This window comes from Callithrix jacchus, chromosome 10, assembly GCF_049354715.1.
Source record: "Callithrix jacchus isolate 240 chromosome 10, calJac240_pri, whole genome shotgun sequence".
Classification (NCBI taxonomy): Eukaryota; Metazoa; Chordata; class Mammalia; order Primates; family Cebidae; genus Callithrix; species Callithrix jacchus.
The window spans coordinates 77,063,152-77,087,323 of record NC_133511.1 but is presented as its reverse complement, the minus strand read 5'-3'; the positions used below and the strand labels follow the sequence as shown (position 1 = coordinate 77,087,323).

The 24,172-nt window shown below is 47.6% G+C and overlaps 1 protein-coding gene across 2 annotated transcripts in view; it reads left to right on the top strand.

Annotated features, from left to right (window-relative positions):
- The window catches only part of GALNT18 (polypeptide N-acetylgalactosaminyltransferase 18), a 409,235-nt gene extending 390,105 nt beyond the window's left edge, over positions 1-19,130 (top strand). For both annotated transcript variants that reach the window (XM_035265780.3, XM_035265778.3), the window contains one exon: positions 18,462-19,130. In XM_035265780.3, the coding sequence (XP_035121671.2) occupies positions 18,462-18,641 (180 nt within the window). In that variant the 3' untranslated portion in view covers positions 18,642-19,130. The remainder of the gene's footprint in view (positions 1-18,461) is intronic.
- The last annotated feature ends 5,042 nt before the right edge of the window (positions 19,131-24,172 follow it).

The window sequence follows — 24,172 nt, the reverse complement described above, 5'->3', positions numbered from 1 at the left end:
TTAGGAAACGTAGTAAATGTACCAGGCGCTGTGTGGATAGATGTATGGACTAAGGAGTGAAGGAGTGAGTGGGAAGAGGGGAGGAAAGAGGAAAAAGGAAAGATGTGCAAAGAAGGACTTCATAGAGGAAGTCTAGATCTAATTCCAGGCATGCTTGTGTGTGTGTGTGTGTGTGTGTGTGTGTGTGTGTGTGTGTGTATAAGTGCATGTTTATAGGGCCAGCAGTAGAGGACAAATGAGATAGAAGACAGATAGGATTGTGGGCATGAATGAGCAGAAAGCATTTGAGGCATGAGTGAAGGCTCAGAGACATCACACTGCCTGGATTTCTCAGGAAATATGAGGGAGACAGAGAGTAATCTATTAGATTTGCCTTTTACAAAGATATTTCTGGCTGTGGTGTGGCAGAGAAAAACAACTGTGCTTTTTTAAAAAAAAAGGCCATAAGGAACAGTTAGGAGACTGTGGCAATGGTTCAGTCAACGGGTGATCAGGACCTTAACCAGGGTACAGGGAAGAGAGGGAGTCTATTCCTGTTCCCACTGGACACCAAATGAACATTTGTGTGTATAGACACATAGGCAAACACACACCCCTTCGAGCGTTCTGCAACCACAGGCGTGGGCCTAGTAGGTTCTGTGTCATATTAGCTAGGCTGTATCACCCGGTCATTTATTCAAACACTAAATCAGATGTTGCTGGGGAAGAATTCTGTGGATATGGTTAGCATCTAAAATCAGCTGGCTTCAGTGAAAGGGCTTTTGACAATATGGGTGGGCCTGATCTCATCAGCTGGAGGCCTTATGAGCAAAAATAGGTTTACTGGAGAAGAAATTTGGTTCTGTTTTTGTGAGAAATCTTCTTGATACAGAAGGTATGATGCACTCCTTCTTCACAAGGCCTCCTATGGGCCATGGAAGCCACATACTATCAAGAGTCCCACTTTGAAGTCAGCTGTGGTTTATAATAGACCCAGGCAAGAAATTTCTGTCATTCAAAGATCTCTGGTTGAGAGAAGGAGGCACGAGGCACAGGCCTCCTTATTTCGTCAGCACCATCTGCCTCACTACCACCACTCCCTTAGGCTCAGCCCACCCATCTGGCCATCCCAAGTCAGGAGGAGAAGGTACAACTCAGCATGGCCAGCCTTGCACCCATTCCTCCTGACCCTCTGCCACTTCTTCTTTACCCAGCTTCTCCCCTGTCCCTTGTACCCTGGCCATGTGCCTGTGCGGAGAGTAGGCAGTTGGCTCCAAGGATGGGGTTTCTTTCCTGGCTCCCATGCTGGAGTTGCTGCTCTCCTCCCCTGCCCAGTGTTCCGAGGTGCTGGAACTACAGTCCAGCATTACTTCCTTAAATCTCCCCTTTTCCAGCCACCAAAAGTCATGCTCTGGTTGCCAGAGTCTGTGACTGGGGTCCTGCTACCTCCTCCCAGGCACCCCTAACTCTGGACTCCCCACATATCTATTGCCCACTCCATTACCAGTCACTTGGCTTGCTTGTGAGTTCATCTAGTCTCAGACTCTGGCCTTCCACCCCTTAGCCTGGCCTGACTGAACCCTGGGCTGGGACCCTTGAAGGCATAGCTGCTGCCAGCCCCAGCTGCAGTGAGCACAGGTGGCACAGAGGAGACTCCTTGGTTGTCCCTGGAGCCCCACACATCTGGCTGGGGATCAGGAAGCCCAGGCACTCTTGATTTGAGAGAGCAGCAGCTCCATGACAGTGAAGTAGTATAATAATTCTCCGAGTCCAGCTTTATCATTGGTCATCTGTCTCTGCAGCCTCTGCAGCAGGACATGGGAGGGGGTTGCAGATCAAGGGGAGGGGGCCACAGCAGCTGCATGGTGCAGCTGGAGGGAATACTGCTGTGGCCACCCAATTACCTGTCCCTTCCACAGCAAGGGATTTCAGGCCAAAAGCAGCCTCAACACCAGATGCTTCTGGCTGAATGTAGAGATGTGGGCAGAATCAGGCTGTATTAGTCTGTCCTCATGCTGCTCATAAAGACATACCTGAGACTGGGTAATTTACAAAGGAAAGAGGTTTAATTGACTTACAGTTCAGCATGGCTGGGAGGGCTCAGGAAACATACAATCATGGTGGAAGGGGAAGCAAACACATCCTTTCACCTGGAAGCAGCAAGGAGAAGTGCAGAGCAAAAGGGAGAAAAGCCCCTCAGACAACCATCAGATCTCATGAGAACTCCTTCGCTATCACAAGAACAACAGCATGGGGGTAACTGCCCCATGATCCAATTACCTCACCAGGTCCCTCCCACAACATGTGGAGCTGATGGGATCTGCAACTCAAGATGAGATTTGGGTGGGGACTCAGCCAGACCATCTCACAGGCCACCAGCAGTCCTTGGTCAATAATTAAAATGGAAAAGACTCAAAGCTGTTTTGGCCAGTGCCCAGTCCCAAACCCTGCCTACCATTCCCCTTCCCTAGGTTCTAATTAATTGCTCTGAGATGAACCCTGGGAATAAGTATTTTTGTTAAAGCTCCTCAGGTGATTATAATGTGTGGTGTGGGCTGAGAACTTCTGCTTTAGAACTTTGCAGTTGGGCCAACAATATTGATATCCTGTGAAAGCTTGTTAGAAATGGAGACTCTCAGGCCCCATCCCAGACCTATTGACTCTAAATCAGCTTCACAAGATCCCCGGTGATTCAAATGCGTGTTCAAGTTTGGAAGGAACCAAGGGAAATAAAGGCAACTCAAGGGGAGTTACTTTTATTCTCCTTTTGGCTCCCACTCCATGACCGCAGCTCTGCATTTGTGTGACAGTACCCAGAACGAAGGGTCCAAATGACCAAATATTATGAACACTGTGCTCCATATCTGAGCCACACTCAGCCAGTCCTTAGCTCCACCAAGGCTCACAAATAATTATTCTTCAGACTACAACGCCTAATGATACCCAGCTGGAAGCATTCCTGATGCTCTTCCCATATACAGCCTCTTTGATGGGCTGGCCTTGCACTGTTAGTGATGCCTCTTAACTGAGCATTTGCCAAATGGCAAGTACTTTATAAACACTGATCAGTTTCATCATTCCATAACCCGCTATAAGTTAGATTTTATCAGCCCCACTTTACAAAAGTAGAAACTGAGGCTCAGAGAGCTTAAAGAGCCCAAGGTCACACAGCTAGTCAGTGGCAGAGCCGTGATAGGAACTCTGGGTGTCTGATTCCAAAACTCAGTATTGTTCCTTGTTTTATTTATGAAGCAAGTTGCTTCATAAATAAAAACTGTGAGGGAACTTCAAAAACCAGACTCAGAGATCCCAATGTTCTCAGAAAAAAAAAAAAAAAAAAAAGGAAATACATTGCTGTTTCCTGAGACCAGTAACCAGGGGGAAGGATTTTTACATAAGCAAAAAGTGCCTTTGGGAATTCAAGCCGGATGCATTAATGTAATGATTATTCCTCCCGCCTGGGCTCTAACTATGTTTTTATTAGGATGCTTTACATATTCTTTAGCTTAGCTTCTTTAAAATGCTAAACTGACTCTGCATCCTCAAATGTGCCAAAAATCTAGGCAGTATATTTACAGGAAGTAAACACCTCACTCCTACCCCCAACCAAATAATTCCCAGAGGCCTGGATTAGTGATATGCCTTTTAAGGAGGTGAAAATCTACCTCTCTCTCTCAGGAACATGACTGACATAAAATTCAAATCAAACTAAATTTATGAAGGAAACTCAGGCTGGCTTGAAAGCTCGTCTTGTGGCTGAGTAGTTATGATCACTCACTGTTTTAGATATGTGCCAGATCCTCTGGGGCTGAAGTGGTTGGTTCCTGGGATTCTGTCTCTGGAGAGTTTGGTGGCTCTGTCTGTGGCCAGAATTACAGGTCAGCTAGTGGCGAGGTTGGGGCCCATGGTTGGGATTTGAATCCAGTTGGTCACAGAATCTCTAACCCATATATGAGAAAAGGTTTAGTGAGTTACTTTCTTTCTCCAAAGGCATCAACTTGCAGGGTCACAAGGTCTCCCCCCGACGGCGTCTTGTCATGCTGTCCTTTTTACTTTCAAGTATTTCAGCACAGAGAAGAACTAAATTTTAGGGACAGTTGCCTAATCAAGATCCTCCATCTGACGGCCACCAGCTTCTGTGCAGTCAGGAGGAAGCTCACACAAGAAGCAATAGTTGTAAGTATTTCACTGTTATGTGTCTTTCAATCAACCGCTTAGGCCACAAGCTAGCATAAGGCATGTCAAAAACACGGATTTTATTGGTGAAAATTGTAGCGCCCTTGACTAGGGAGATGGACACTGATGTCCATTTGGGCTGCCATAACAAAATACCATAACCTAGTGGCCTAGAAATGACAGAAGTGTATGTCTTACACCCTGAGACTGGGAAGTGCAAGACCAAGACACCAGCAGGTTGTGTGTGGTGAGGTCCGGCTTCCTGGTTCTGAGATAGTTTTCTCCTCGCTGGGTCCTCATGTGACAGAAGGGGAAGGGAGCTCTCTAAGGTCTTATTTATGAGGGCACTAATTCCATTTATGAAAGCTCTTCCCTCATGACCTAATCACCTCCCCAAGGCCCCACTTCTATAATAGGATCACCTCGGGGGTTAGGATTTTGACACATGAATTAGGTGGAGACACAAACATTCAAATCCTAGCAAGCTTTCATTGGTGAAATAAAAGGCGCTCAGGATTCGGGGACTGGCTGAAAATGTTTCAGAGACATTTGCATGAGTAGGACCTAAGAACTCAGGGAAACCTGTACCTGTTACCCTGAGGCAGAATTCTGGCTTTGGCCATTGGTTTAGGAGGCTTTCTCCTTGTCTGATGTTGACAAGGACACGGAAATCTCATGTCTGGAATTTTGTTGTGTCAACCTCAAGTGGTCGTCACACGCAGGGTGAGGTTGGATGTAAAACTTCCCTGGAGGCTGTAGGAACTGCTGGGTTGCCCGCTTTGCCAGGGTACAAATGTCTGTGTGTGGTGAAACTGGCTCTGGACTCGCTTTCATGCAACCTGGGAGTGAGACTGTCCGGGAGTAGCTGACTCCCACCCCCTCAGACTTCTTCGAATCACCTGTCACCACCACCCCACCCCACCCCCACCCCCAACCACACCACTTCCAAGCTTCACTGCAGGAGGAAGAGCCCCCAGGCATCACTGCCCTTTACCAAATTCATCATTCTTGTATCTCATTTGTTTTTCATCTTTTTTCCTTTGGAGTCAGGGCTGCATGCATCAGACACGGAAAGGATTTCAGAACAGCTCCTGGCGAGGACTAATCTGATGAGAAGTGATTATGCTCTCATTGGAGAAGCAATTTATTGCCAACCAAATTCTTGTTGCCAGATGAATAAAGTTGGTGTTAATTCTGCCCACTCAGGATCCTAAACGACTCCTCAGAGCCACCTGTGGGAATCAACAGGCATTAACGACAAGGGCTAGACTACAGTCTGGCCCACCGAGACCACAGCGATGATGTGTACAGCCTCTATGGGCTCTTTCATCAATGGAACCCTGGGAAAGTCAGAGCTAAAGGGGCCCCGGAATTATCCGATCCAATCCTCTTCATCAGGAGGAGACTATGGCTCACAGAGATCTCCGGACTAACCCACAGCCACACAGTGGCGCTGGAAGGAGGGCTCTGGCCACTTCCCAGACTGCTCCTCAATTCCATTCAACAAACACGTGCCCAGGACTTGCTCAAAAGGCCCTGCCTTGTTCTGGGAATAAGCAACTTCCCCATGCTGGGTGAACTCTCAGGACAGAGGGGAGGCGATGATGCAACAAATACGCTTGACAAGGGGAAGGACTCAGTGGAACACACAGTGCTCTGAGTTCTGCTGCAGCCAGAGCTTTCCTGGGTCTTGAAAATGAACACGAAGGAGGGTTGGGAGGAACAAGCACAGATAGAGAAAGAGCCCCAGGGCAGCATATGGAAACCTCAAGGGAGAGGATAGCAGGCCCGAGCCCAGCTCAGCATAGGAACTCCTGTGGCTGATTTCAGTGCAATGTCCAGAGGCCCCAAGACGGCTCCATGGATGTGACCTCGCATAGAAGTGGGCACATCAACCCCATCTCTGCATCTGAACAGACCCCTAAGGTGGGTCAAATGCCAGGCTCCCCTCGCCTCCCTGTAGTCCTTCTGTCCTGCCTCCTTCGTCTCTCTCGCTTCAATGGCTAAGAATCCCAGAGTCTCTGGGGCACCAGCTGGGTGCTCCTTGGAGAAGCCAATCTCTCTGCCTTCTCTCTTCTCCCAGAAGAAAACTAAATAACCCACAATGAACATGTGTCCAGAGCCCTCCAGCCCACAAGGCACTCTTCCCTCACACGATCTCATTTACCCTTCACCACAAGTCATTCTTCTCCACCCTTCCCCAGTGTATAGATGAAAAAAATTCCAGGATCCAAGTAACTGGCCCCAGGTCATTGAGCTGGATCTGAATGGACCCATTCTGGGACCTCTTTCTAGTACCATAGTTATCAGCACAGACTTTTGAGCTGATTCCCTGACTCTGAATCCCAGCTTCACCACTCACCAGCTCTGAGAATTAGGAAAATCACTTACCCTCTTCCTGCCTCTATTTCCTCATCTGGAAAATGGTAATAATAATAGTAAAATTTATCTCACTTTGTTGACATGAGGATTAAATTAATGCATGCAAAGAACATAGAATAGTACAGCCTAAGTATTAGCTCTTAGTAGCATTAACTCTAACCTAGGATTCCAGCAGCTTCTTCCTGTTAGGCCATTCAGCATCTCTGGGTACCTTGAGAAGCAGCCATCAACAAGGCTGGCCCTCAGGACAATCAGAATCCTTCCTGAGTTTGCCTTCTCCTTCTCCCAGCCTCAGCCTCCCTCTATTTTCCCTTTGATTCTCAACAATTCTTCCCCACTAGTCCCTTCCCTACATGCACACCAAGCTGGACAGACTATTCCAAGATTCTATAAGATGAAACTACGCGGCCTTTGTGTTCGACATCTGTCCTTTACAATGTTAGTTTCTAAATGTTCAGTACATACAAAAAGAGTTAGTTATTCCTTTAAGGCCCAGTTTTGAATGAAAAAGAAAGCTCTCTAGTAAGAAGCAGCTTTGCTTCTGCCTCCCAGCAGCAGCAAGGGGATTATCAGCAAAGAACCACATTGCATACTTAATTGCAATACCATCCCCAAAGCCAAAGTCTGGTCGGGGCTGACTCGCTGATTTGAGCCCTCATAGTTACTACTTCCAAATTATACAGAAGCCATTGAGGGCTCCATAGAAAAGATCTTTGCAGGTGCATGGTTCTCTAACACTGAAAAGAACAGAGGTGAACGGGCACACTAGTGATTGTTTTGACTTGTGGCTGCTTGGAACCACAGGCTTTGGATGCCAAAGATTTATCTTAGGGAAATGGAGGAAGCAGACCCAGGAAGGGAGCGGTTCCTGGAGCTCCTGAGCTGCCCTGGCCACTGACTCTGCCCAGGTGCACAGAGTGCTTTGCCTAATGGGGAAATAAAATAGGGATGTTGGATTTGCCTAGACTACTTCCATCTATGAGCTAGTGTTGTGCCTTGTGATATGTGAAAGACACAGAGGAAACCTCTGGCGTTTCCTGCAGGTTCATTTGTCCTCCCTAGTACCTGGTGCATAGTAGGACTTAGGAATTGTTTGATGAATGAATTTCCCAACGGTTGATGATCCACTCATTCTGAATCATGAAATTAACATTCAAGAACACTCTCAGGGTTGCTGAGGGAGTGTGATTGGTTGAGAGCCTAAGCCACTTAAATGCTTTCCTCTCCAGGTGTGGAAAACTTTATCTCAAGCCTTTCAAGTAGAGATAGTCAAAGCTTAAATGGCTCAGCAGCTCCTGTCAATGTGTATCAGTGAATTAAAGCTTTTCAGAATCCCAGTGGAGCATCTTGCAAGGGCAGGCTTCCTGGGAGTGTTCAGGAACTTCCTAAATAAAACAGGAAATGAACTTCGTAAAATAGCTGGCTCCTACCCCACACAGTCCGAGAAAGTATCAAGTTTTACAGAAACTCAACTAGACCACCCACATCATCTCAAGACCATGGACTTCCAAGCATCTGGGTTCAGTGGTCCCTAAAAGGAAAAGACTGTTAGGCTGGCTGCCTGTGGCCAGCCTCCTTTCCAGATTGCCTGTCTCTGGTCCCTCATCCAGTCGTCTCCTGTGCTGTCACTAGAAGTATGCACCTACCTCACAGATCTGGTCAGGCCAGTCTCCTTCTTCATACCCCAGTAACTCCCCATTGTCTTCGAGATGGAATACAACTTTCTCAACTTGGTGTGCAAAGCCCTTTAAAACCTAATCTTCATTTAGGCCTGATATGCAGCCAGTACTCACCAATAAAGCCATACCAGCTGTTAAAATATTGAAATGCCTCTGTGCTTGCTTGATGAGCCCTGGACATGCCCCAGACAACCTTCTTGCTCACATGTCTCCTGGCCAGAGCCCTGAGGGGAGACAGTGCCCTGATGGCATTTGGCACTGACTCCCCAGCAGGCAAAAGCTGGGCTGGGCTAAGGTCTCTGGCCAGCATCCCCCAGAGGCGCCCTCACATGGACACGTTCAGGAAGTACAGCTTCTGTGGCATCCCACGCTGGTTGTAAAATGCACTATTTTGAACATTACTCCCACCTCAGTCAACGTACTGGATTTATTACCATTTCCTTGTTCACTTATTTGATGAATAAAGAACGCCTGAATGAATAAAGGAATGAGTGATATGTGAGCTATCACTTGCTATCTTCCCCAGCCCTGTCATGAAGAAAGGGGGTTCACAGGAACATACTGGTGATTAGGAGAAGATGCAAATAAGGTACCAACCACAGAAATGTCACTCACTGCCAGAAATGGTCACTCAGAAAGGGACTTTCCTAGATGGGTTATACCCCAACCAAGTTCTCAGGAAGGGTGTTTCATAGGAGGGTTATACCCCAGCCAGGTTCTCAGTCATCCAAATTTTGAAAGTGAACTTTTTCAGTACACCCCAAAGTCATCAGTATTTCAGGGGCAAACTCACACAGCCAGGCTCAAAAGTCACTGTTGTAAAATGGGAACACCAGCCTAATGATTGATGAAGGCGACTGGAGTGCTCTGTCTCTTGTCCAGGCATTTCAGTTGCAACTTTTTCAGTTGCCAGAGATAGAAATTCTTATTCAAAATGACTTAAGCACAAAAGGAATTTATCAGCTTTCAAAACTGAAAGTTCCAGGGAATAAATCTAGTTTCAGGTAGAGCTGGATTCAGGCATCAAATGGTATCAACAGGACACAGTTTTTTCCTTCTCTGGGTTTTACCCTTGTCGACTGAGGCTCCACATGGTGGAAAGATGGCTTCCTGCCTCCAGGATCCCAGTCTTCAAGTCTAGCTGGCAAGAGTGGAAGTCTCCCTTGGAAGCCTCAGCATGCATCTCATTTCATCTCCTTGGCCCTAATGAGGTCACATGGCCAACTCTGAGCCAAGCCTTGCGGCAAGCAGAGGAATGTTGCATTCTGACGGCCTGAGGCCTAGATCACATGCTCCACCCCTAAGCCAAGAGTTGGTGCCTCCCAAGCACAAGGGCTGAGCAAAGTGGAAAGAGGGAGGTTGGATATAAGTACCACATTATAGGGGTGGATGCTGGGTAGCAAATCCAACCAGTGCCCACTCTACCAGGACTACTTATTATATTATTGAGGAGGCTAAAACATTCTTCAGAGGCTTGCTTGGTATGTCAGAATAAGGCAAGAGGGCTATTAGGAAGCAAGATTATTTTCACCAAGATCCAGAATTGTCCTCACTCCAAAGCAGAACACCTGTCTCTCAGGCAGAGCTGGGAACAGGCTAACAACCCTCCTCTCTGAAGCCCAGTCTCTCCCAAGGCCCCATCCCTTCTGCAGGCAGACTGTGCCTTGATTCAGATGGTTTGACATCACCAATCCTACCCCAAGGCTGTAGGTGAGTCATTCTGCCCAGCCATGCCCACCCTACACAGGCTTTCTTGATTCTGACTCATCCACATTGATTCATAAATGAAATGCATCCCCATGGTTCCTTCTACTTGTTCTCGTGTTGCCCTGCACAACCCAGTTCAGCAGCCTAATAAGATGGAGCAGGGCAGAGACTTCTCCACGTGCGTATCTTTTAGGTGGTGTGATGAAAGGAAAGAGGACAAATGATGTGCCCAGGTTCACACAGCAGGGTAAAGGCCACTCTACCCCCTGCTGCTGACCCCCTAACCCAGTACTTACTGCATCAGTGAAGTTACCTACTGAGGTTTGTCAGTAACAGTCCAGTCTCTTCAACTCATCACTGAAATGTAGTGGGAGACGGACCCTTAGAATGGAAGTGAAAAGACTTTTTTCTTAGCTACTCTCAGGCAATGTCAATCCACTTGCTCCCATCCTTGGCCCCTGAGCCACTCACAGAGGCCCTGCCCTGTCATTCTCAGGCTGGAGAGAGAATTTCTCTCGGCTCTGGGGTGGAACCCTGCACAGCAATGTGGACCCCTGCACAGCAATCTGCCTCTGAGGACTGACACTGCTCCCATCTAGATGCAGTCAGTGCTCAGATAAGACAAGATGGATGGCAAACAAGGTTTGGACTAACAGGTGCCATTTGTTAACATGCTCTAGATCAATGGCTTCCAAATTAAAACATTCTGTGTCTGTCAGATGTCCCTATCAGACCCTCTGTCAGGGCAGAGGTACCAGCTGCAGATTGGTGTGAGGTTGGGGGCCATGGAAGGGAGGGGAGATTTTTAGTTGGTGGTGGGGAATATATGGCATTTCCTACCAGTGCCAAAAGCAAGCTCCCTCCCACTGCAGAGGTTCCCCAAATAAGTCAGAGGATGGGGGAGAGGCAAGTCCACATGCTGACATTTCACAGAAAGAAGATGGAGGGACACATTCTTGAGTTTCCTAAAACATCAAGCACTGTCTTGGACATGGCATAGACCTGAAACATGGAGAAAATGAGCTGGCAATGGCGAAAGCCTGTTTCCTGTTTTCTGCTGTCAATTTGGACTCATGAGTGTAGCAGATGCTGTGGACCCTCCATCCCATATCTAGCCCACCTGAGTTTACCTGTGAAGACAACTCAGCCCTCATACCCCTGCATGTCCCTCTTCTCAGCCTGGCTGGCATCCTGCCTGAGAGCCTGCTCTCAGTAGCCAGTCACAACTGTGACATGCAAGGAAATTAGTGCCCAGAGTCAGGATGGCAGGGAGTGAATAAGTGCCTCAGGCTCCCTGCCCTCCAGTGGCACGATTTTGAGGCAAGGGCCACTTGGTTTTCAGAAAGCCCCCAGGGATCAACCCCAGCTGCCCATGAGGGTAACTCACTCATCAGAGCATTCACTGTGTTGGTTTTTCATCTTTTAATCTTTCCTACTTCATCACTGTGCTTCTGGAGATCGCCTCCCAAATAAACATCTGTGTCCTTGCTTCCCAAGAAATGCCCCTCTCTGTGTTGACTCTGTGCAGCCCTTTCTTTCCCCCACCCTCCTGTAGGATCATAGTGCTACATGAGTGGAGGCTACAAAAAGGGGCACTAGCTCCACCCTGACTTTTCCATAAATCCCAGACCATGTGCCCCTCACCCTACCCCTACCACCTTTGCCCTGGGCTCACCAGTCAAGCTCTTGATCTTCCAGGATTGGTCCACCTTCAGGGGTCTGTATCGACAGGAGCCACATGGTATGGTAGAAAGAACGTGGAGGAGGGTGCTTGGCTTCCAGCTCTCCAATGACCTATGTGCCTGTGGGGAAGACATAAGACTTCTCTGAACCTCAAAATTAGGAAATCTCTAAAATTAAGGCAGTACCAAACCTCTCTCATGGGGTTGTGGCTATGATCAAACAGGGAAATATGTGAAGCTCTATGTAAACTCTTTTTCCATGGCTGACTTTCAGCAAGTACCCACCAGAACAGCTCTATCTATGGTTTACAGCTGTTGCTTGTTCTGATTGGCCAGAGCCTGTGCTGTCCCTGCTGCTAAATATGTCAAATATCACTTCTGAATACCATTACTATTACCAATGCATCTTGTATCCCTTGTTTGGAGGCAGCCGGCCAAGCTCTCTGAATAGTAGAATCATAGCTCATCTATAAGGAGACTCCAGGGGAGGGCCACGTTGCTGTGCCAAGGAAGAATGTCCTAATACAAGACGTGTGAGGCATCCTCCAGACAGATGATCCCGTTTCAATAGGCAAACACAGAGCACCTTGTGCAAATATGCCACAAGACTTGATTCAAGGTCCAGCCCACTGCTAAGGAGTCCAGTGATTCACCCAGCTTAATTAAGCATGTTTAAAGGGATACATGTGCTCCCCCATCCATCCATAAAAGGGCCCTCAGCAGAACTCAGTTAATTAATCAGAGGGCTGTGCCAGTGGGTGCTCTCGCTAGTGAAGAAAAGCTAACCTGGGTTTAGATCTAAGGATTTGAGCTCTGAATAATTGGGAAGATTGGGAAAGGCAACCTAGGGGAAGGCCAGCAGGCACTCAGGGTTGGGCATAAAAGATACTCACACTCCCCAATGTGGCATAATACAATGAGTTGGGGAGATGAGCAAAGGTCTATGTTAGAATCTGTTTGCATATTCATTGTCAACTGTGACTAGCTTAACTAAATTCACCCATCACAGAAATCCATAGTGACTGCCAGACAATGATAAGACTTCTTAGTTCTCAATTTTGCTTCAAAGTAGAGGTGACTGAAAATAAGCGCTGTGTGACGCTCATAATCAAAGATAGACTCCAACTAAAACTAACCGACGATTAAACGTCACCCTCACCCCAACTGTTCGCTCAATGACTGTTAACCATCCTTCCTGCCAATCACTGCAACTGTGGCTTTAAGGCTGGCACAGGGGGTGCTGCACCGGCCTGTTGATGGGAGGATAAGGGGATGTTGGGAGTATTCTATTTCTGTGCTGTCATGGGATCAAAAGGCAAGCTTTGACTTGGCAGTGGTGTGGTATACAAGAGGAGAAGCTAGGTCAAAGAATGCTGGTCCACAAGAAGAAACTAGGAGACAGAATTAAGACACTGAACATTTCCTGCCTGTAGCCCTTTAGTTATGCCTGTCAATTCTGGAAAGTTCTGCAGGTGCTCTATGATACGACACTTCACACAGAATCTGTCTTGGATAAATGATGAGGTGCCACTTCTCTATTTTTCCAGATATGCCCTTGATCTTTTTAACCTGTTGTGAATTCCCAGGATCCTGGGCCATAGGCTTCTAGTACTATCTTATTTCTTAACAGGAGTGGGAAAAGTGGGAAAGCTTTTCCTCTCAAGTATAACTGCATTATCAACACATTACAATATTACCACATTGTGGATCCTGCCTCTTTTTTCTGTAGTAACAAAGCACTTACTTCATAGGGTAGATGGGAGAAAGAGAAAGGAAAAGAAGGGGCAAGAAACCCCTGTGTGATCCCTCATGCCCTGGGCCTTGTGCACATATGTAACACCCTTGAGAAAAGCACCATCACCCAAACCCATTTTACAGCTGAGGAAACCAAGGCTCAGAAACGGCAGTGTCAGAGCCAAGAACCATGATTTGTCTCACGCCAAAGCACATGCCCTTGAGCTGAGCCACTGCTTCTGTCCTGACTTGGCCAGCCAGAGTCCAGTATTTCATTCTGTGTCTAATGGGTACAATAAGCTCAAATTAATTCTGATATTCTGGGCAGAATTTGGTCAACCAATAGAGACGGTATTGCTGGAGGAGCTCAGATGTGAGCAAAGTTTGGAGCTAAACAAGATTAGCCAGGGTCACAGGCTGGAGCAAGAAATTAGCAAGGGGCCAGAGCCCCTAGAACCTATGAATGGGTCGGGGGTTGGGTGCGGGGGGTGGCCTTTGCAAATGTAATTAGTTAAGGAGCTTCCTATGGTTTCAATGTTTAGTACCCTCCAAAATATATGTTGAAACTTAATCCTCAATGCAACAGTATAAAGAAATGTGGCCTTCAGGAGGTGATTGAGTCATAAGACCTCTGCCTCCATGAATGAGATTAGGTGCCCTTATAAAAAAACTTGAAGGAGAGAGTCTGCCCCTTCTTTGCCCTTCCACCTTCTTCCATGTGAGGACACAGTGCTCATCCCCTCTAGAGAATACAGCAACGAACAAACCAACAGCGCCATCTTGGAAGCAGAGACAGCAGACCTCACAGACACTGAATCTGCTGGCTCCCTAATCCTATACTTCTTCCAGAACTGTGAGAAATAAATTGCTATTATTTATAAATTACCCAGTCTATGGTCTTTTGTTACAGCAACACAACAAAGACAGATCTCAAGATGAGCTCCTCCTTGATTACCTGGGTGGGCCCTAAACTCAGTGACCTGAGTCCTTAGAAGAGAAGGGGAGATGAGACACATAGAGGAGAAGGCGATGTGATGATGGATGCAGAGGCTGGAACAACACATGTACAAGCCAAGCAGCAGCTTGGATGGCTGCAGCTGTCAGAAACTAGAGAAGAGACATCTCCTTCAGAGCCTCCAGAACAAACCAACCCTCCAAACACTTTGGATTTGAACTTCTGGGCTCCATAATAGTGAAAGAATACACTTCTGTTGTTTTAAGCCACCCAGTTTGTGGTAATTTGTTGTGGAAACCCAGGAAAACCAATACAGGCTCTATTGCTGGTAAGAATTACGGTCAAACCAGGAAACACCAGCCATCCATGGCCTTGGGCTGAGGCTGGTCCTGGGTCAGTAATGAAGAGCCCAAATCTCTCCTTAGGAACTGCATACTTAGGATAGAAATGCAAAACCATCCTTCAACTTGGGAAACTAGCTGAAGTTTCAAATGCCCTCTGGTCAGAGGGGATCCAGGATCTTGATGGTGACAAGCTTTGGTGTCTGTTGCTGAGAAGGGCTGGGTAGGCAGAAGCAGGCCCCAAGCTGTGTGAGATGCCTGTCATAGGGGTGTGGTCTGACAGGTATGACAGGGATGGGGAGATTATGCCTCTGGCTCTTTCTTCATTCATCATCTGTATCTTTGGAAGGATGGGCATGAGGACCAGCTAGCTATTGACACACTGTCTGCGGGTTGCATTCAGCTTCTCTGACACAGAACTGAGGGGCGGTGCCTTCACCTTTCCACACCACCCCTGCTAAGAACCCCTGCATGTGAGGGAAGGGAGCCTGGCATTGGCCCTGCAGGGGCCCTGGTTGAGGGCCCAGGACTGAGCCCAGACAGGAATTGCCACTTGTAACATCTTGGAACATGAAAAGCAAAAAAACAGATGCCCATCAGAGTTCCAGAGAAAGTTTAGATCCTGAAAGACAAAGCACACACACCAAGTCCAAAGTCTCAAAACACTGAATCAAAATCAGAATGTGGAGTCAAGAATTCAGAATGGGGCAAAAGTGGGGTCTGGAGTGGAAGCAGGCTGGGGATGAACAAAGGGAGCCCAGAGTGCCTGCCCTGTGGCTCCCCTTCAAGGGATGGCGGGTCCTTGTGAATGACTGGGTGAGGAGAGGCTGCTTTAAAGGTTCAAAGCAGCACAGATACCAAATAGGGAGCCCCATGGTCAGCAGGATAGACCCATGGCCTAGCCACTGTACTGTCTTCAGTTTACACTGAGCAAAACAAACCCTGCATCCCTAAAGTCCAACGATAGTGACATTTGTCTTCATGCTCAGGCATTGGGAAAAGCGGGAGCAGAGAGGACAGAATGGGTGGCAGTAAATGCTCCAGAAGCTTTAGAGCCCAAACCCCTGTTCAGAGGTGGAGGCCTGCTCCAGCAATGATACTCAAAAGCATCCATGACAGGGCCCTAGAGGACAAAGCAATATAGTTGGTCAGAGACTGGGAAAAGTTTTCTCAAAGAACTTGGACTATGGTTTGACCATCAGGCTTTCCCTGGCCTGAATCACCTCTGCAGAAACGCCTAACTTAGATCTGGGCCCTGGATCCCACTCCCAAGAAAACTCCTGGACAAAGCAAGGTGCTGAACCCCCTAACCTAAGTCCCCTGTCTTTGAATGAGAAAAAGAAAAAGAACTAGCAGAGAAGGTAGAGGTCAAGAATTGGGCTAGGGCCAGGCACGGTGGCTCACACCTGTACTCCCAGCACTTTGGGATGCGAAGGAGGGCGGATCACGAGGTCAGGAGTTCAAGACCAGTCTGGCCAACATGGTGAAACCCCATCTCTACTAAAAATACAAAAATTAGCTGGATGTGGTGGCACATGCCTGTAACCCCAGCTACTCAGGAGGCTGAGGCTAGAGAATCACTTGAAACCAGAGGAAGGCAGAAGTTACAGTGACCCAAGATCATGCCACTGTACTCCAGCCAGGGCAAAAGAAAAAAAAAAAAAAAAAAGGATTGGGCTGGGGCCAACGTTTAGCAGCAGAGGCAGCAAAAGACAAAGAGTGGACTGCCAGAGTCTGTTCTGACTCCATGTGACCCTCTCAGGACATCCTCATGAACCACAAGCAGAAGCAGCTGAATCCTTTTCCCCCAGGGAGCCAGCTCACCTTGTAAGCTCATTGGTGTTTCAAACACAAATTTGGTAGAAGAGCAAAAACATATATATTAGTAACATAATCATATTAATATGTAGAAAAGGTCTGATGCAAATTGGAAAGTGGCATTTGGAAACTCTGATAAATGGTCATGCAGAATTTAAGATTCCATCTGGAAGCCTGCTGCGAAAAACGTGACACATGGGGTTTCTATAGAGGGCTCCACCTTCCCAGGCTCTGCCCGCACTCAGCTCACCCAGCTTTCCAGATCACATCAGCATGCAGGTCTGCCTTGTACCTGTCAAAGGGGACAGTTCTTTTCCCCTGTAGAACTGGGGTGAGCCCTTCTTTCTGCATAGCCATCCAGCAGATTGCCTTGAAATTGGCCAGATTTCCTCACCTAGACTTTCACTTCCAAGAACGAAGTCCAAAATATAGTTCAGAGGTTCTACATGCCACCACATACACCAATTTAACTAAAGAATAGTCACTAAAGACTTTTTTATTTCATGGGAAGGAAAATAAAATAAAATACTCCACTACTTCTGCCTTCCAGAGGGATGGCAAATTCATCTCTATAATAGATTTCTATTTGATTCAGAAAATCCCTGGCCTTTTGGCTACGAAAGGGAAGGCTGTGGGCTAGTCTGTATATAAGAGGTTGAGACAAAAAGAAAACTAAATTGCTTAGCACAACAAAGTAATAGGAACTCGAGTGGTCCTGTTATTGGAAGAGGGGCCCGATCCAGACCCCAAGAGAGTTCCTGTATCTCACACAAGAAAGAGTGAGGTGAATCCATACAGTATAGTGAAAGCAAGCTTATTAGGAAAGGAATGAATGAATGGCTATTCCATAGACAGAGCCCATTTTTATGGTTATTTCTTGATTACATGTTAAACAAGGAATGGATTATAGATGCCTTCCCTTTTTAGGCCATACAGAGAAAAATTCCTGACGTTGCCATGGCATTTGTAAACTGTCATAGTGCTGGTGGGAATGTAGCGGTGAGGATGACCAGAGGTCACTCTTGTCACCACGTTGGTTTTGGTGGGTTTTAGCTGGCTTCTTTACTGGAGCCTGTTTTATCAGCAAGGTCTTTATGACCTGTACCTTGTGCCAACATCCTATCTCATCTTGTGCCAATGCCCAATCTCATCCTGTGACTTAGAATGCTTTAGCCTCCTGGAAATGCAGCCAAGCAGGTCTCAAGCCTTATTTTACCCAGCCCCTATGCAAGATGGAGCTTCTCTGGGTCAAAGGCCTCTGACGATCCCTTGAGCACCCAAGAGAAAGGTGTTCTGGGAAACGTGACAACCAAGAAGAGAGAAGGTGGGAGAAGAGCCTGGGGAGAGGGGGCAGGGCCAAGCAATCTGGTAGCAGGACCTTGGGCTTAGCAGAGAGTGGCAGGAATAATGGTGTCTAATCTTCCATTTTCTGGCTGAAATCCCATTGTACCCAAACCCTTTAATACAGGTCATTATACGATAGACTTGTGTTAACTCGCCTCTGGGAAATGAAGGAGGAGGGGCTTGCTCATGGTTGAAATGTAGTGAATCAGAAAAGGCTGGAAGAGTCAGCAGGAGCCACAGTAAGATAGATGAGAGAGGGAATTACAAAGGGAGATTGGAAACAAGTGTTTGAAACAGCAGTTGTAGGAGAATGTGAGCATCAGATCCCACCCCCCACCCGCCCCCCCCCACTCATCTGCAGATACATTAGCAGATGTACCTGTTAATACCTACAGATACATGGGGCGGGGTGGAGGGGGGCAGGGCCAGACCTATAGAGGAAAGCAACACATTATGTGGGTGATGGGATTACGTTTTTGTTTTGTTTCTTTCGCCTTTGCATACATATTTTCAAATTGTTTTTTTCTCATGTATGTGTTACTCGTGAAATTTTTTAAAGTCAAACAAAAAAAATAAAAAACAAATGTGCCAACAGAGCTGTGGAAGGACTTAAGCACTCAGTAGCAGCACGTAAGCCTTGTTCTCACACTGTTTTCCTCTTCAGACAAAGGAAAAACAAACAGCCATCAGCACCAGCTCCTCTCCTACACCTGTACCGGACATGGACTTGAGACACCCACGAGGGAGGACCCCTTCTGTGTTCCGGCTCTGCCAACAATGCTTCCAGAAACTCCAAGAACTCGCATCCCAGGAGCTGGGCCAAGCAAGGCAGGGCTGTCATTAGCAGGCACTCTCTGTCCCCACCATCCTCTATACTCTCATCGTTTCTAGATGCAATGTTTAAGTATCTTAAAAAAAGGTTCACGTGGAGAAAGTGGACCTGTCCAGAAAAGAAAACATCATGCCTTCCAGCTCCACACCAGGTTCCTGCTTTTATCCTTTTGGAAAATTCAAAAATTCCTTTTTGAATTCAAGAAAATTCAAAAAGTTTTTGAGTTCCGGCAGTGGCTGCTCTCCTTCCTGCCAGAAATATACTCCATTCTCTGCACTCTCTCTGGCCTCATGAATCTTGGCAGAGGGCTGCTCTCCTATGGTGATGACTCCATATTAATTTAAGTCTTTTCAAGACACACTTGCTAATTAAAATGTGAAACAGTTTTTATCCCTTTAATTAAGACACAAGATGGGAAGCATAATTTAATTTGGTCCATTGAAAATATCAGTATTATTAGCTCCATAACTTGCTTCCATTAAAGATGCCTATGTTAAACAATATTTTTTTCCTCCCACACTCACTGGAGTTCTGGCATGTGCACTGGGTCCTGAAACCACCGTGGGAGTTTGTGAATTGTGGTCCCATTGAAAAGGCACAGAATGGAAGCCAGAATCATCAAGAACATTGGCTGTAGGACCCTGTCATAGGTTGGGCTCCCCTCTCCATGAGAAGCAAACCCTAAGGATTTGAGTACAAGTAGCTGGTACAGAAGTTCGTCTAGGGGAGTGAGGAAATAAGACAGGGAAAGAAGACAGCCAACTCTGGGTGAACAAACAAGCAGGCTGCCGTTGTGAGAACCTGAGGAGACGCTCACTGGGGACACCTGAAAATGTGGAACACATTTCAGGGCTGCCCCATGGGAGGGACAGGAAGCCGGGTGTTTATCCTCCAGAGACCATCCAGCACATGCTCAGGGCTGCTCCTAGGGGTGTCGGCTCCCCAGTACTTCCAGTCTTCCCCTTAGGCAAAGAGTTACAAATATTGCAGAGGGAAACCATGGTGTGGAGGGGCAAGGGGTGAGTGGAGATGGGTACCAACTGGATCTGTAACACACTCACAGCCCGATCCTGCAGCTGCACCAGGCTGGGCAGGAAGGGAGGAGGAGACATGTAGGGAGAGTGTCAATCATCAGTTTATTGCTAGTTCTTTCTGTGGCCCAAGAGACAAAATCATGGACCAGCAACAGCTGGGGCCATACCCGGAAGTTTCTCGACAAGGGTAAGAGTAGGATGGGAGAAGTGTCAAACTCTGATCAAAGTCAGAGACAAACATGGGGAAATAAAATCCATGCAGAAATAGATGTGGGGAAATAGAAAAGGTACTGCCAAGGGCCCAGAAATGGGAATTGGGGATAGTCCTAACGTATCAGTTCAGCTAGTTCAGTCCAAAGGGACCTTTCTCACCCAGCACTGCAGCCCTGACTCAGCAGCTATCCCATTACCCCCATGGTTTTTCTCTATAGACAAGGAAAAACAAACAGCCATTGGTAGCTGACTCGCCTCCTAAACCCGCACAGGACAGACTTGAGACACTCGCCAGGTCAGCCCCTGCCTAAGTGCCAGCTTCCTCCAGTTGGAGATGGAGAGGACAGTTGGCAACACGACCCTGTGCTAAGTGGAGAACCCAGAGCTGGAAAGTGAAGACAGTGTCCATGGCAGAGTCAGAAAACTCACCAGCTCATCAGAAACTGTACAGGACTGGGAGTTAAAGGGAAAATTCTGAAAATGACACTCTGGATACCGAGTTGAGTTGAAAACTAAGGGTGACAGGACTCTAAGAAGGAAGAGAAAACATTCAAAATCTTGCTTGTGCTATAAGCAAGTCAGCCAGATAAGGAAAGGTGTGGCTGGAGCCAAGACTGCAGGAGGTCAGACACAGACAAGGTGCACAGTTGTGGACGACCTCTGCCAGAGGCAGCATGGTGCGACAGAAAGAACCTGTCACTGGGAGCCAGACCGCGACTGTTCACTTAATTAAACCCTGGCTCTATCACTTACTAGCTGAATGACCTTGGGCAAGTAACTTCACCTCTCTGAATCCTTGCCCTGCAAAGAATTCTGTGAGGCAGAATACACTAAATTCTTACAGCGTATGTCTGCCTCATAGGAGCCCAGAAAAGCTGCCCCTCCCTGATCTTAGATTTTAGCTTATGTTGTAATCTGGAGCCCTGCCTGTTAAGGGAGCCCAATAGTGGCAGCTTCTGACTATGTGTGTGTGTAGGCAGGGGCAGTAGGGTGTGTGTAGACGGGAAGTAGATCCACCTGCCTTACCCCAGGTTTGTTGAATAATACACAAAATTGTCCTTAAAAAATACACAAACTAGCTATGGATAACAACTCCTTTCTGCCTCTGGCGTCTCCCAGACAGGTAAGGCACATCGAGGCTAAAGGACATGCCTCTGGTCCCTGCTGGTGACTGTCAGAGCAGGCCACTGAATGCCCTGTGATGGTTAATATTGAGTGTTAACTGTACTTTTCCTTAAAGTACTGAGGGGGTGTGTGTGCCTGTGAGGGTGTTGACAAAGGATATTAACATTGGAGGCAGTGGACTGGCAGACACAGATCCACCCTCAATCTGAGCAGGCACAACCTAATCAGCTGCCAGCACCGCTACGATACAGCAGGCAGAAAAATGTGGAAGGTCTAGACTGGCTGAGACTTCTGGCCTTCATCTTTCTCCCATGCTGGATGCTTCCTGCCCTCCAACATTGGACTCCAAGTTTTTCAGCTTTGGGACTTCTGGACTTATACCAGTGGTTAGCCAGGTGCTCTTGGGCCTTCAGCCACAGACAAAGATTGCACTCATGGCTTCCCTGCTACTTTTGAGGTTCTGGGACTCAGACTGGATTCCTTGCTCCTCGGCCTGCAGACGGCCTATTATGGGACTTCATGTTGTGATCGTGTGGGCCAATACTCCTTAATAAACCCTCCTTCATATATGCATCTATTAGTGCTGTCCCTTTAGAGAACTCCGACAAATGCAACCATCCTGTATCCTGCCTTCCACCTGGTCCAGCCCCCAGAGCCCATCCCGGCCAGGCCAACAGGCAATTCTAGGCCACTGCATCCTCTGTGGGATATGTGGGTGCCTGTGTCTTTAGGGTTGGTGTTGGGGTGAGTAGAAGGTGAACATTAACATCTCAGCAAAGCTTCTTCCTAACTGAAGCAATTTTTCTTCTCAAGCAACCTCTTCCAAGAGGTGGTAGGTGATATGTCTGAAGTTGAACAAACAAAACTGAATCAGTCTGATGAACACATATCCAAAATTCCAGCAAGGAATCTGTGCTCCACACAGAAAGGCAGGGGCTGGAAATCACACCTCCTAGGGCTGGCCTTAGTGGCCTCCCTCGTGGAAAAGCTAGAGGAAGGATGAGGGCACAGGCTTCCACTTCCCATGCCCAGGCCTCCTTCCCGCCACCCCGACTTTGGACACCCAGAAGATAGGAACATGTTGAATCTTAAAGAGGCAGCGCCATCAGGATTCGGTGCAAATGTCCCTTGGGTCCCCCGCTCCCCTAGTGCCAGCCTTTTCTGGGCCCACAACTCCTAGCACAGAAGCACCCACACCTCACTGCCTAGGTCTTCCTGTGAAGAGTGAAATGAAACCCATGAAGAGAGGATGCAGGAAGCAGGCTGGCTTCTCTCCTGCCACACTTTACTCACAGTGCATTTCTAAGCAGTACATGGGAAAAGCTGCCTGTGGCCCTCAGACCTATGGTGAAAGATTCATTCTTTCTCCATTTCAGAAATCCTGCCATGCTGAACCCCTCACTGACAGAAGAAACCTCCCTCAGCAGTTTGCAGCAGGCCTCTTCTAGCTAGCCCTCCCCCCTACCCAGGAGGCCTATGACACAGTGGCCCCATTATTCAGGCCACCTGAGCTCCTCTGCATTGTCGTTGGAATGCTGACACTGGCCACCTGAGCTCTGTTTGCCATCTTTTTATCTTTCGGCTCTGACTCTACTGTGGCCACTCAGAGTAAGGACAGGCCAGGGAAGCAAGAGGCAGGGGAGGAGGGTGGCAGCAGCGGCAACGGTAGCAGGGTGCCTGGCAAACACAGTGGAAGAGATGGACCAGCAGAAGCGAAGGCTTTCATGCACCAGGCCTTACAACTCCCCACTCATGGTTGCTGACCTCACAGGACATCATCAGAGCCCAATATATTTCCCAATGGCTGTCGTCTGCCCATGGATAGCTCCCAAGCCTGTGTCTCCATTCTGCCCTTTGTCCTGATCTCCAGATCTGTTTATCCTGCTACTTCCTCCTGAAGGCCCTCCAAGACAGCAAACTCACACACCCAAATCTGCACCGTCTGCATTGCCCCTAAGTCTGATCCTCCCCACTGGTTTCCCCCCACTGTGCAAGTGTCATGCAAGTTGGAAACATAAGTCCATCCTTGACTCCGCCTGGGCCATCCCTCACATCCTATCAATTATCTAGCCCCGCCAATTCCTTCTCCTAAAACTGTTCCCAATCCAGACTCCTCTCTCCACTCCGGCTGCAATCATTCCAGTTCACACTTCCTCCCAGCATCTCACATACGGACTGTTTCCACACTCCCCACTGGTCTTTCTGAGCTGATCTTCCCAGCCTCCAATCATCTGCCTGGAACACCCTTTTCCTCTTGTCCCTGTGGTAAACTCTTTCCTCCTCCTAAGCCTTCCTCTTCCTGTGAAGTCTTTCATGATTCCCCACATAACATGAGGCACAGCACCCCAATCTCACCCTGTGGGCCCCAGCTGCTGGCACCTATACCCTCATCAGAGCCCTGGCCACGTGACATGGCACTGGCTGTTGGCACACCCTTCTCCCACAGGGCTCCCCGAGACCAGGGACTCCTAGTGCCCTACTCAGTTCCTGGCAGTTAACACTTCGTATGTGCTTAGTTGAACTAATGAATTCTACAATAAAGAGGCCAGGGATCTTTGACAAAATCACCTTCCTCCCAGATCTGAAAGACTGGAAATGGGATTTTGTGTTGAGTTCTTTGATCACAGATCCAAAATACCTAAATCCTTTAGCTACCGAATCTGTCCGGCACAAGCATGTCCCTCTCTCAATAGCCAGGAAACAGTTTGTAAATAAATTCCTTGTCTCACGTCCCATTTTATTGTTTTAATTCTTTAGCATTGGAGCAAGATCTCCATTCTCAGTGCCTCAATACCTAGTATTCCATGTGGACGAGTGAAGCACAGTTACAGTGTTGTGTTCGATTCTTCAGCTCCTACTGTCAGGGAAGATAGGTTGCTTCTCTCAGCTCCAGTCTCCATTCATGGAAGAAAGGCCTTCCATCCCACCCACAGCTCCCACTTGCAAACACTCAGTGTTTGAGAAAGATATTAACAAAGAACTTAATCAACCAATGTTATCTGCACCCATTGTTGTAACTTGCTTCCATGGAAATCACAGCATTTTCTCCCAGTGATGCTTAGACACAAGGAGTTCTCCAGGGTACTTGCTGGGCCTGAAGGAGAATATTTGTGCCTTGGGTAGCAAAATGCACAATTCACCTGTGGTTTTGACTTTTACTTACCCTCTCTG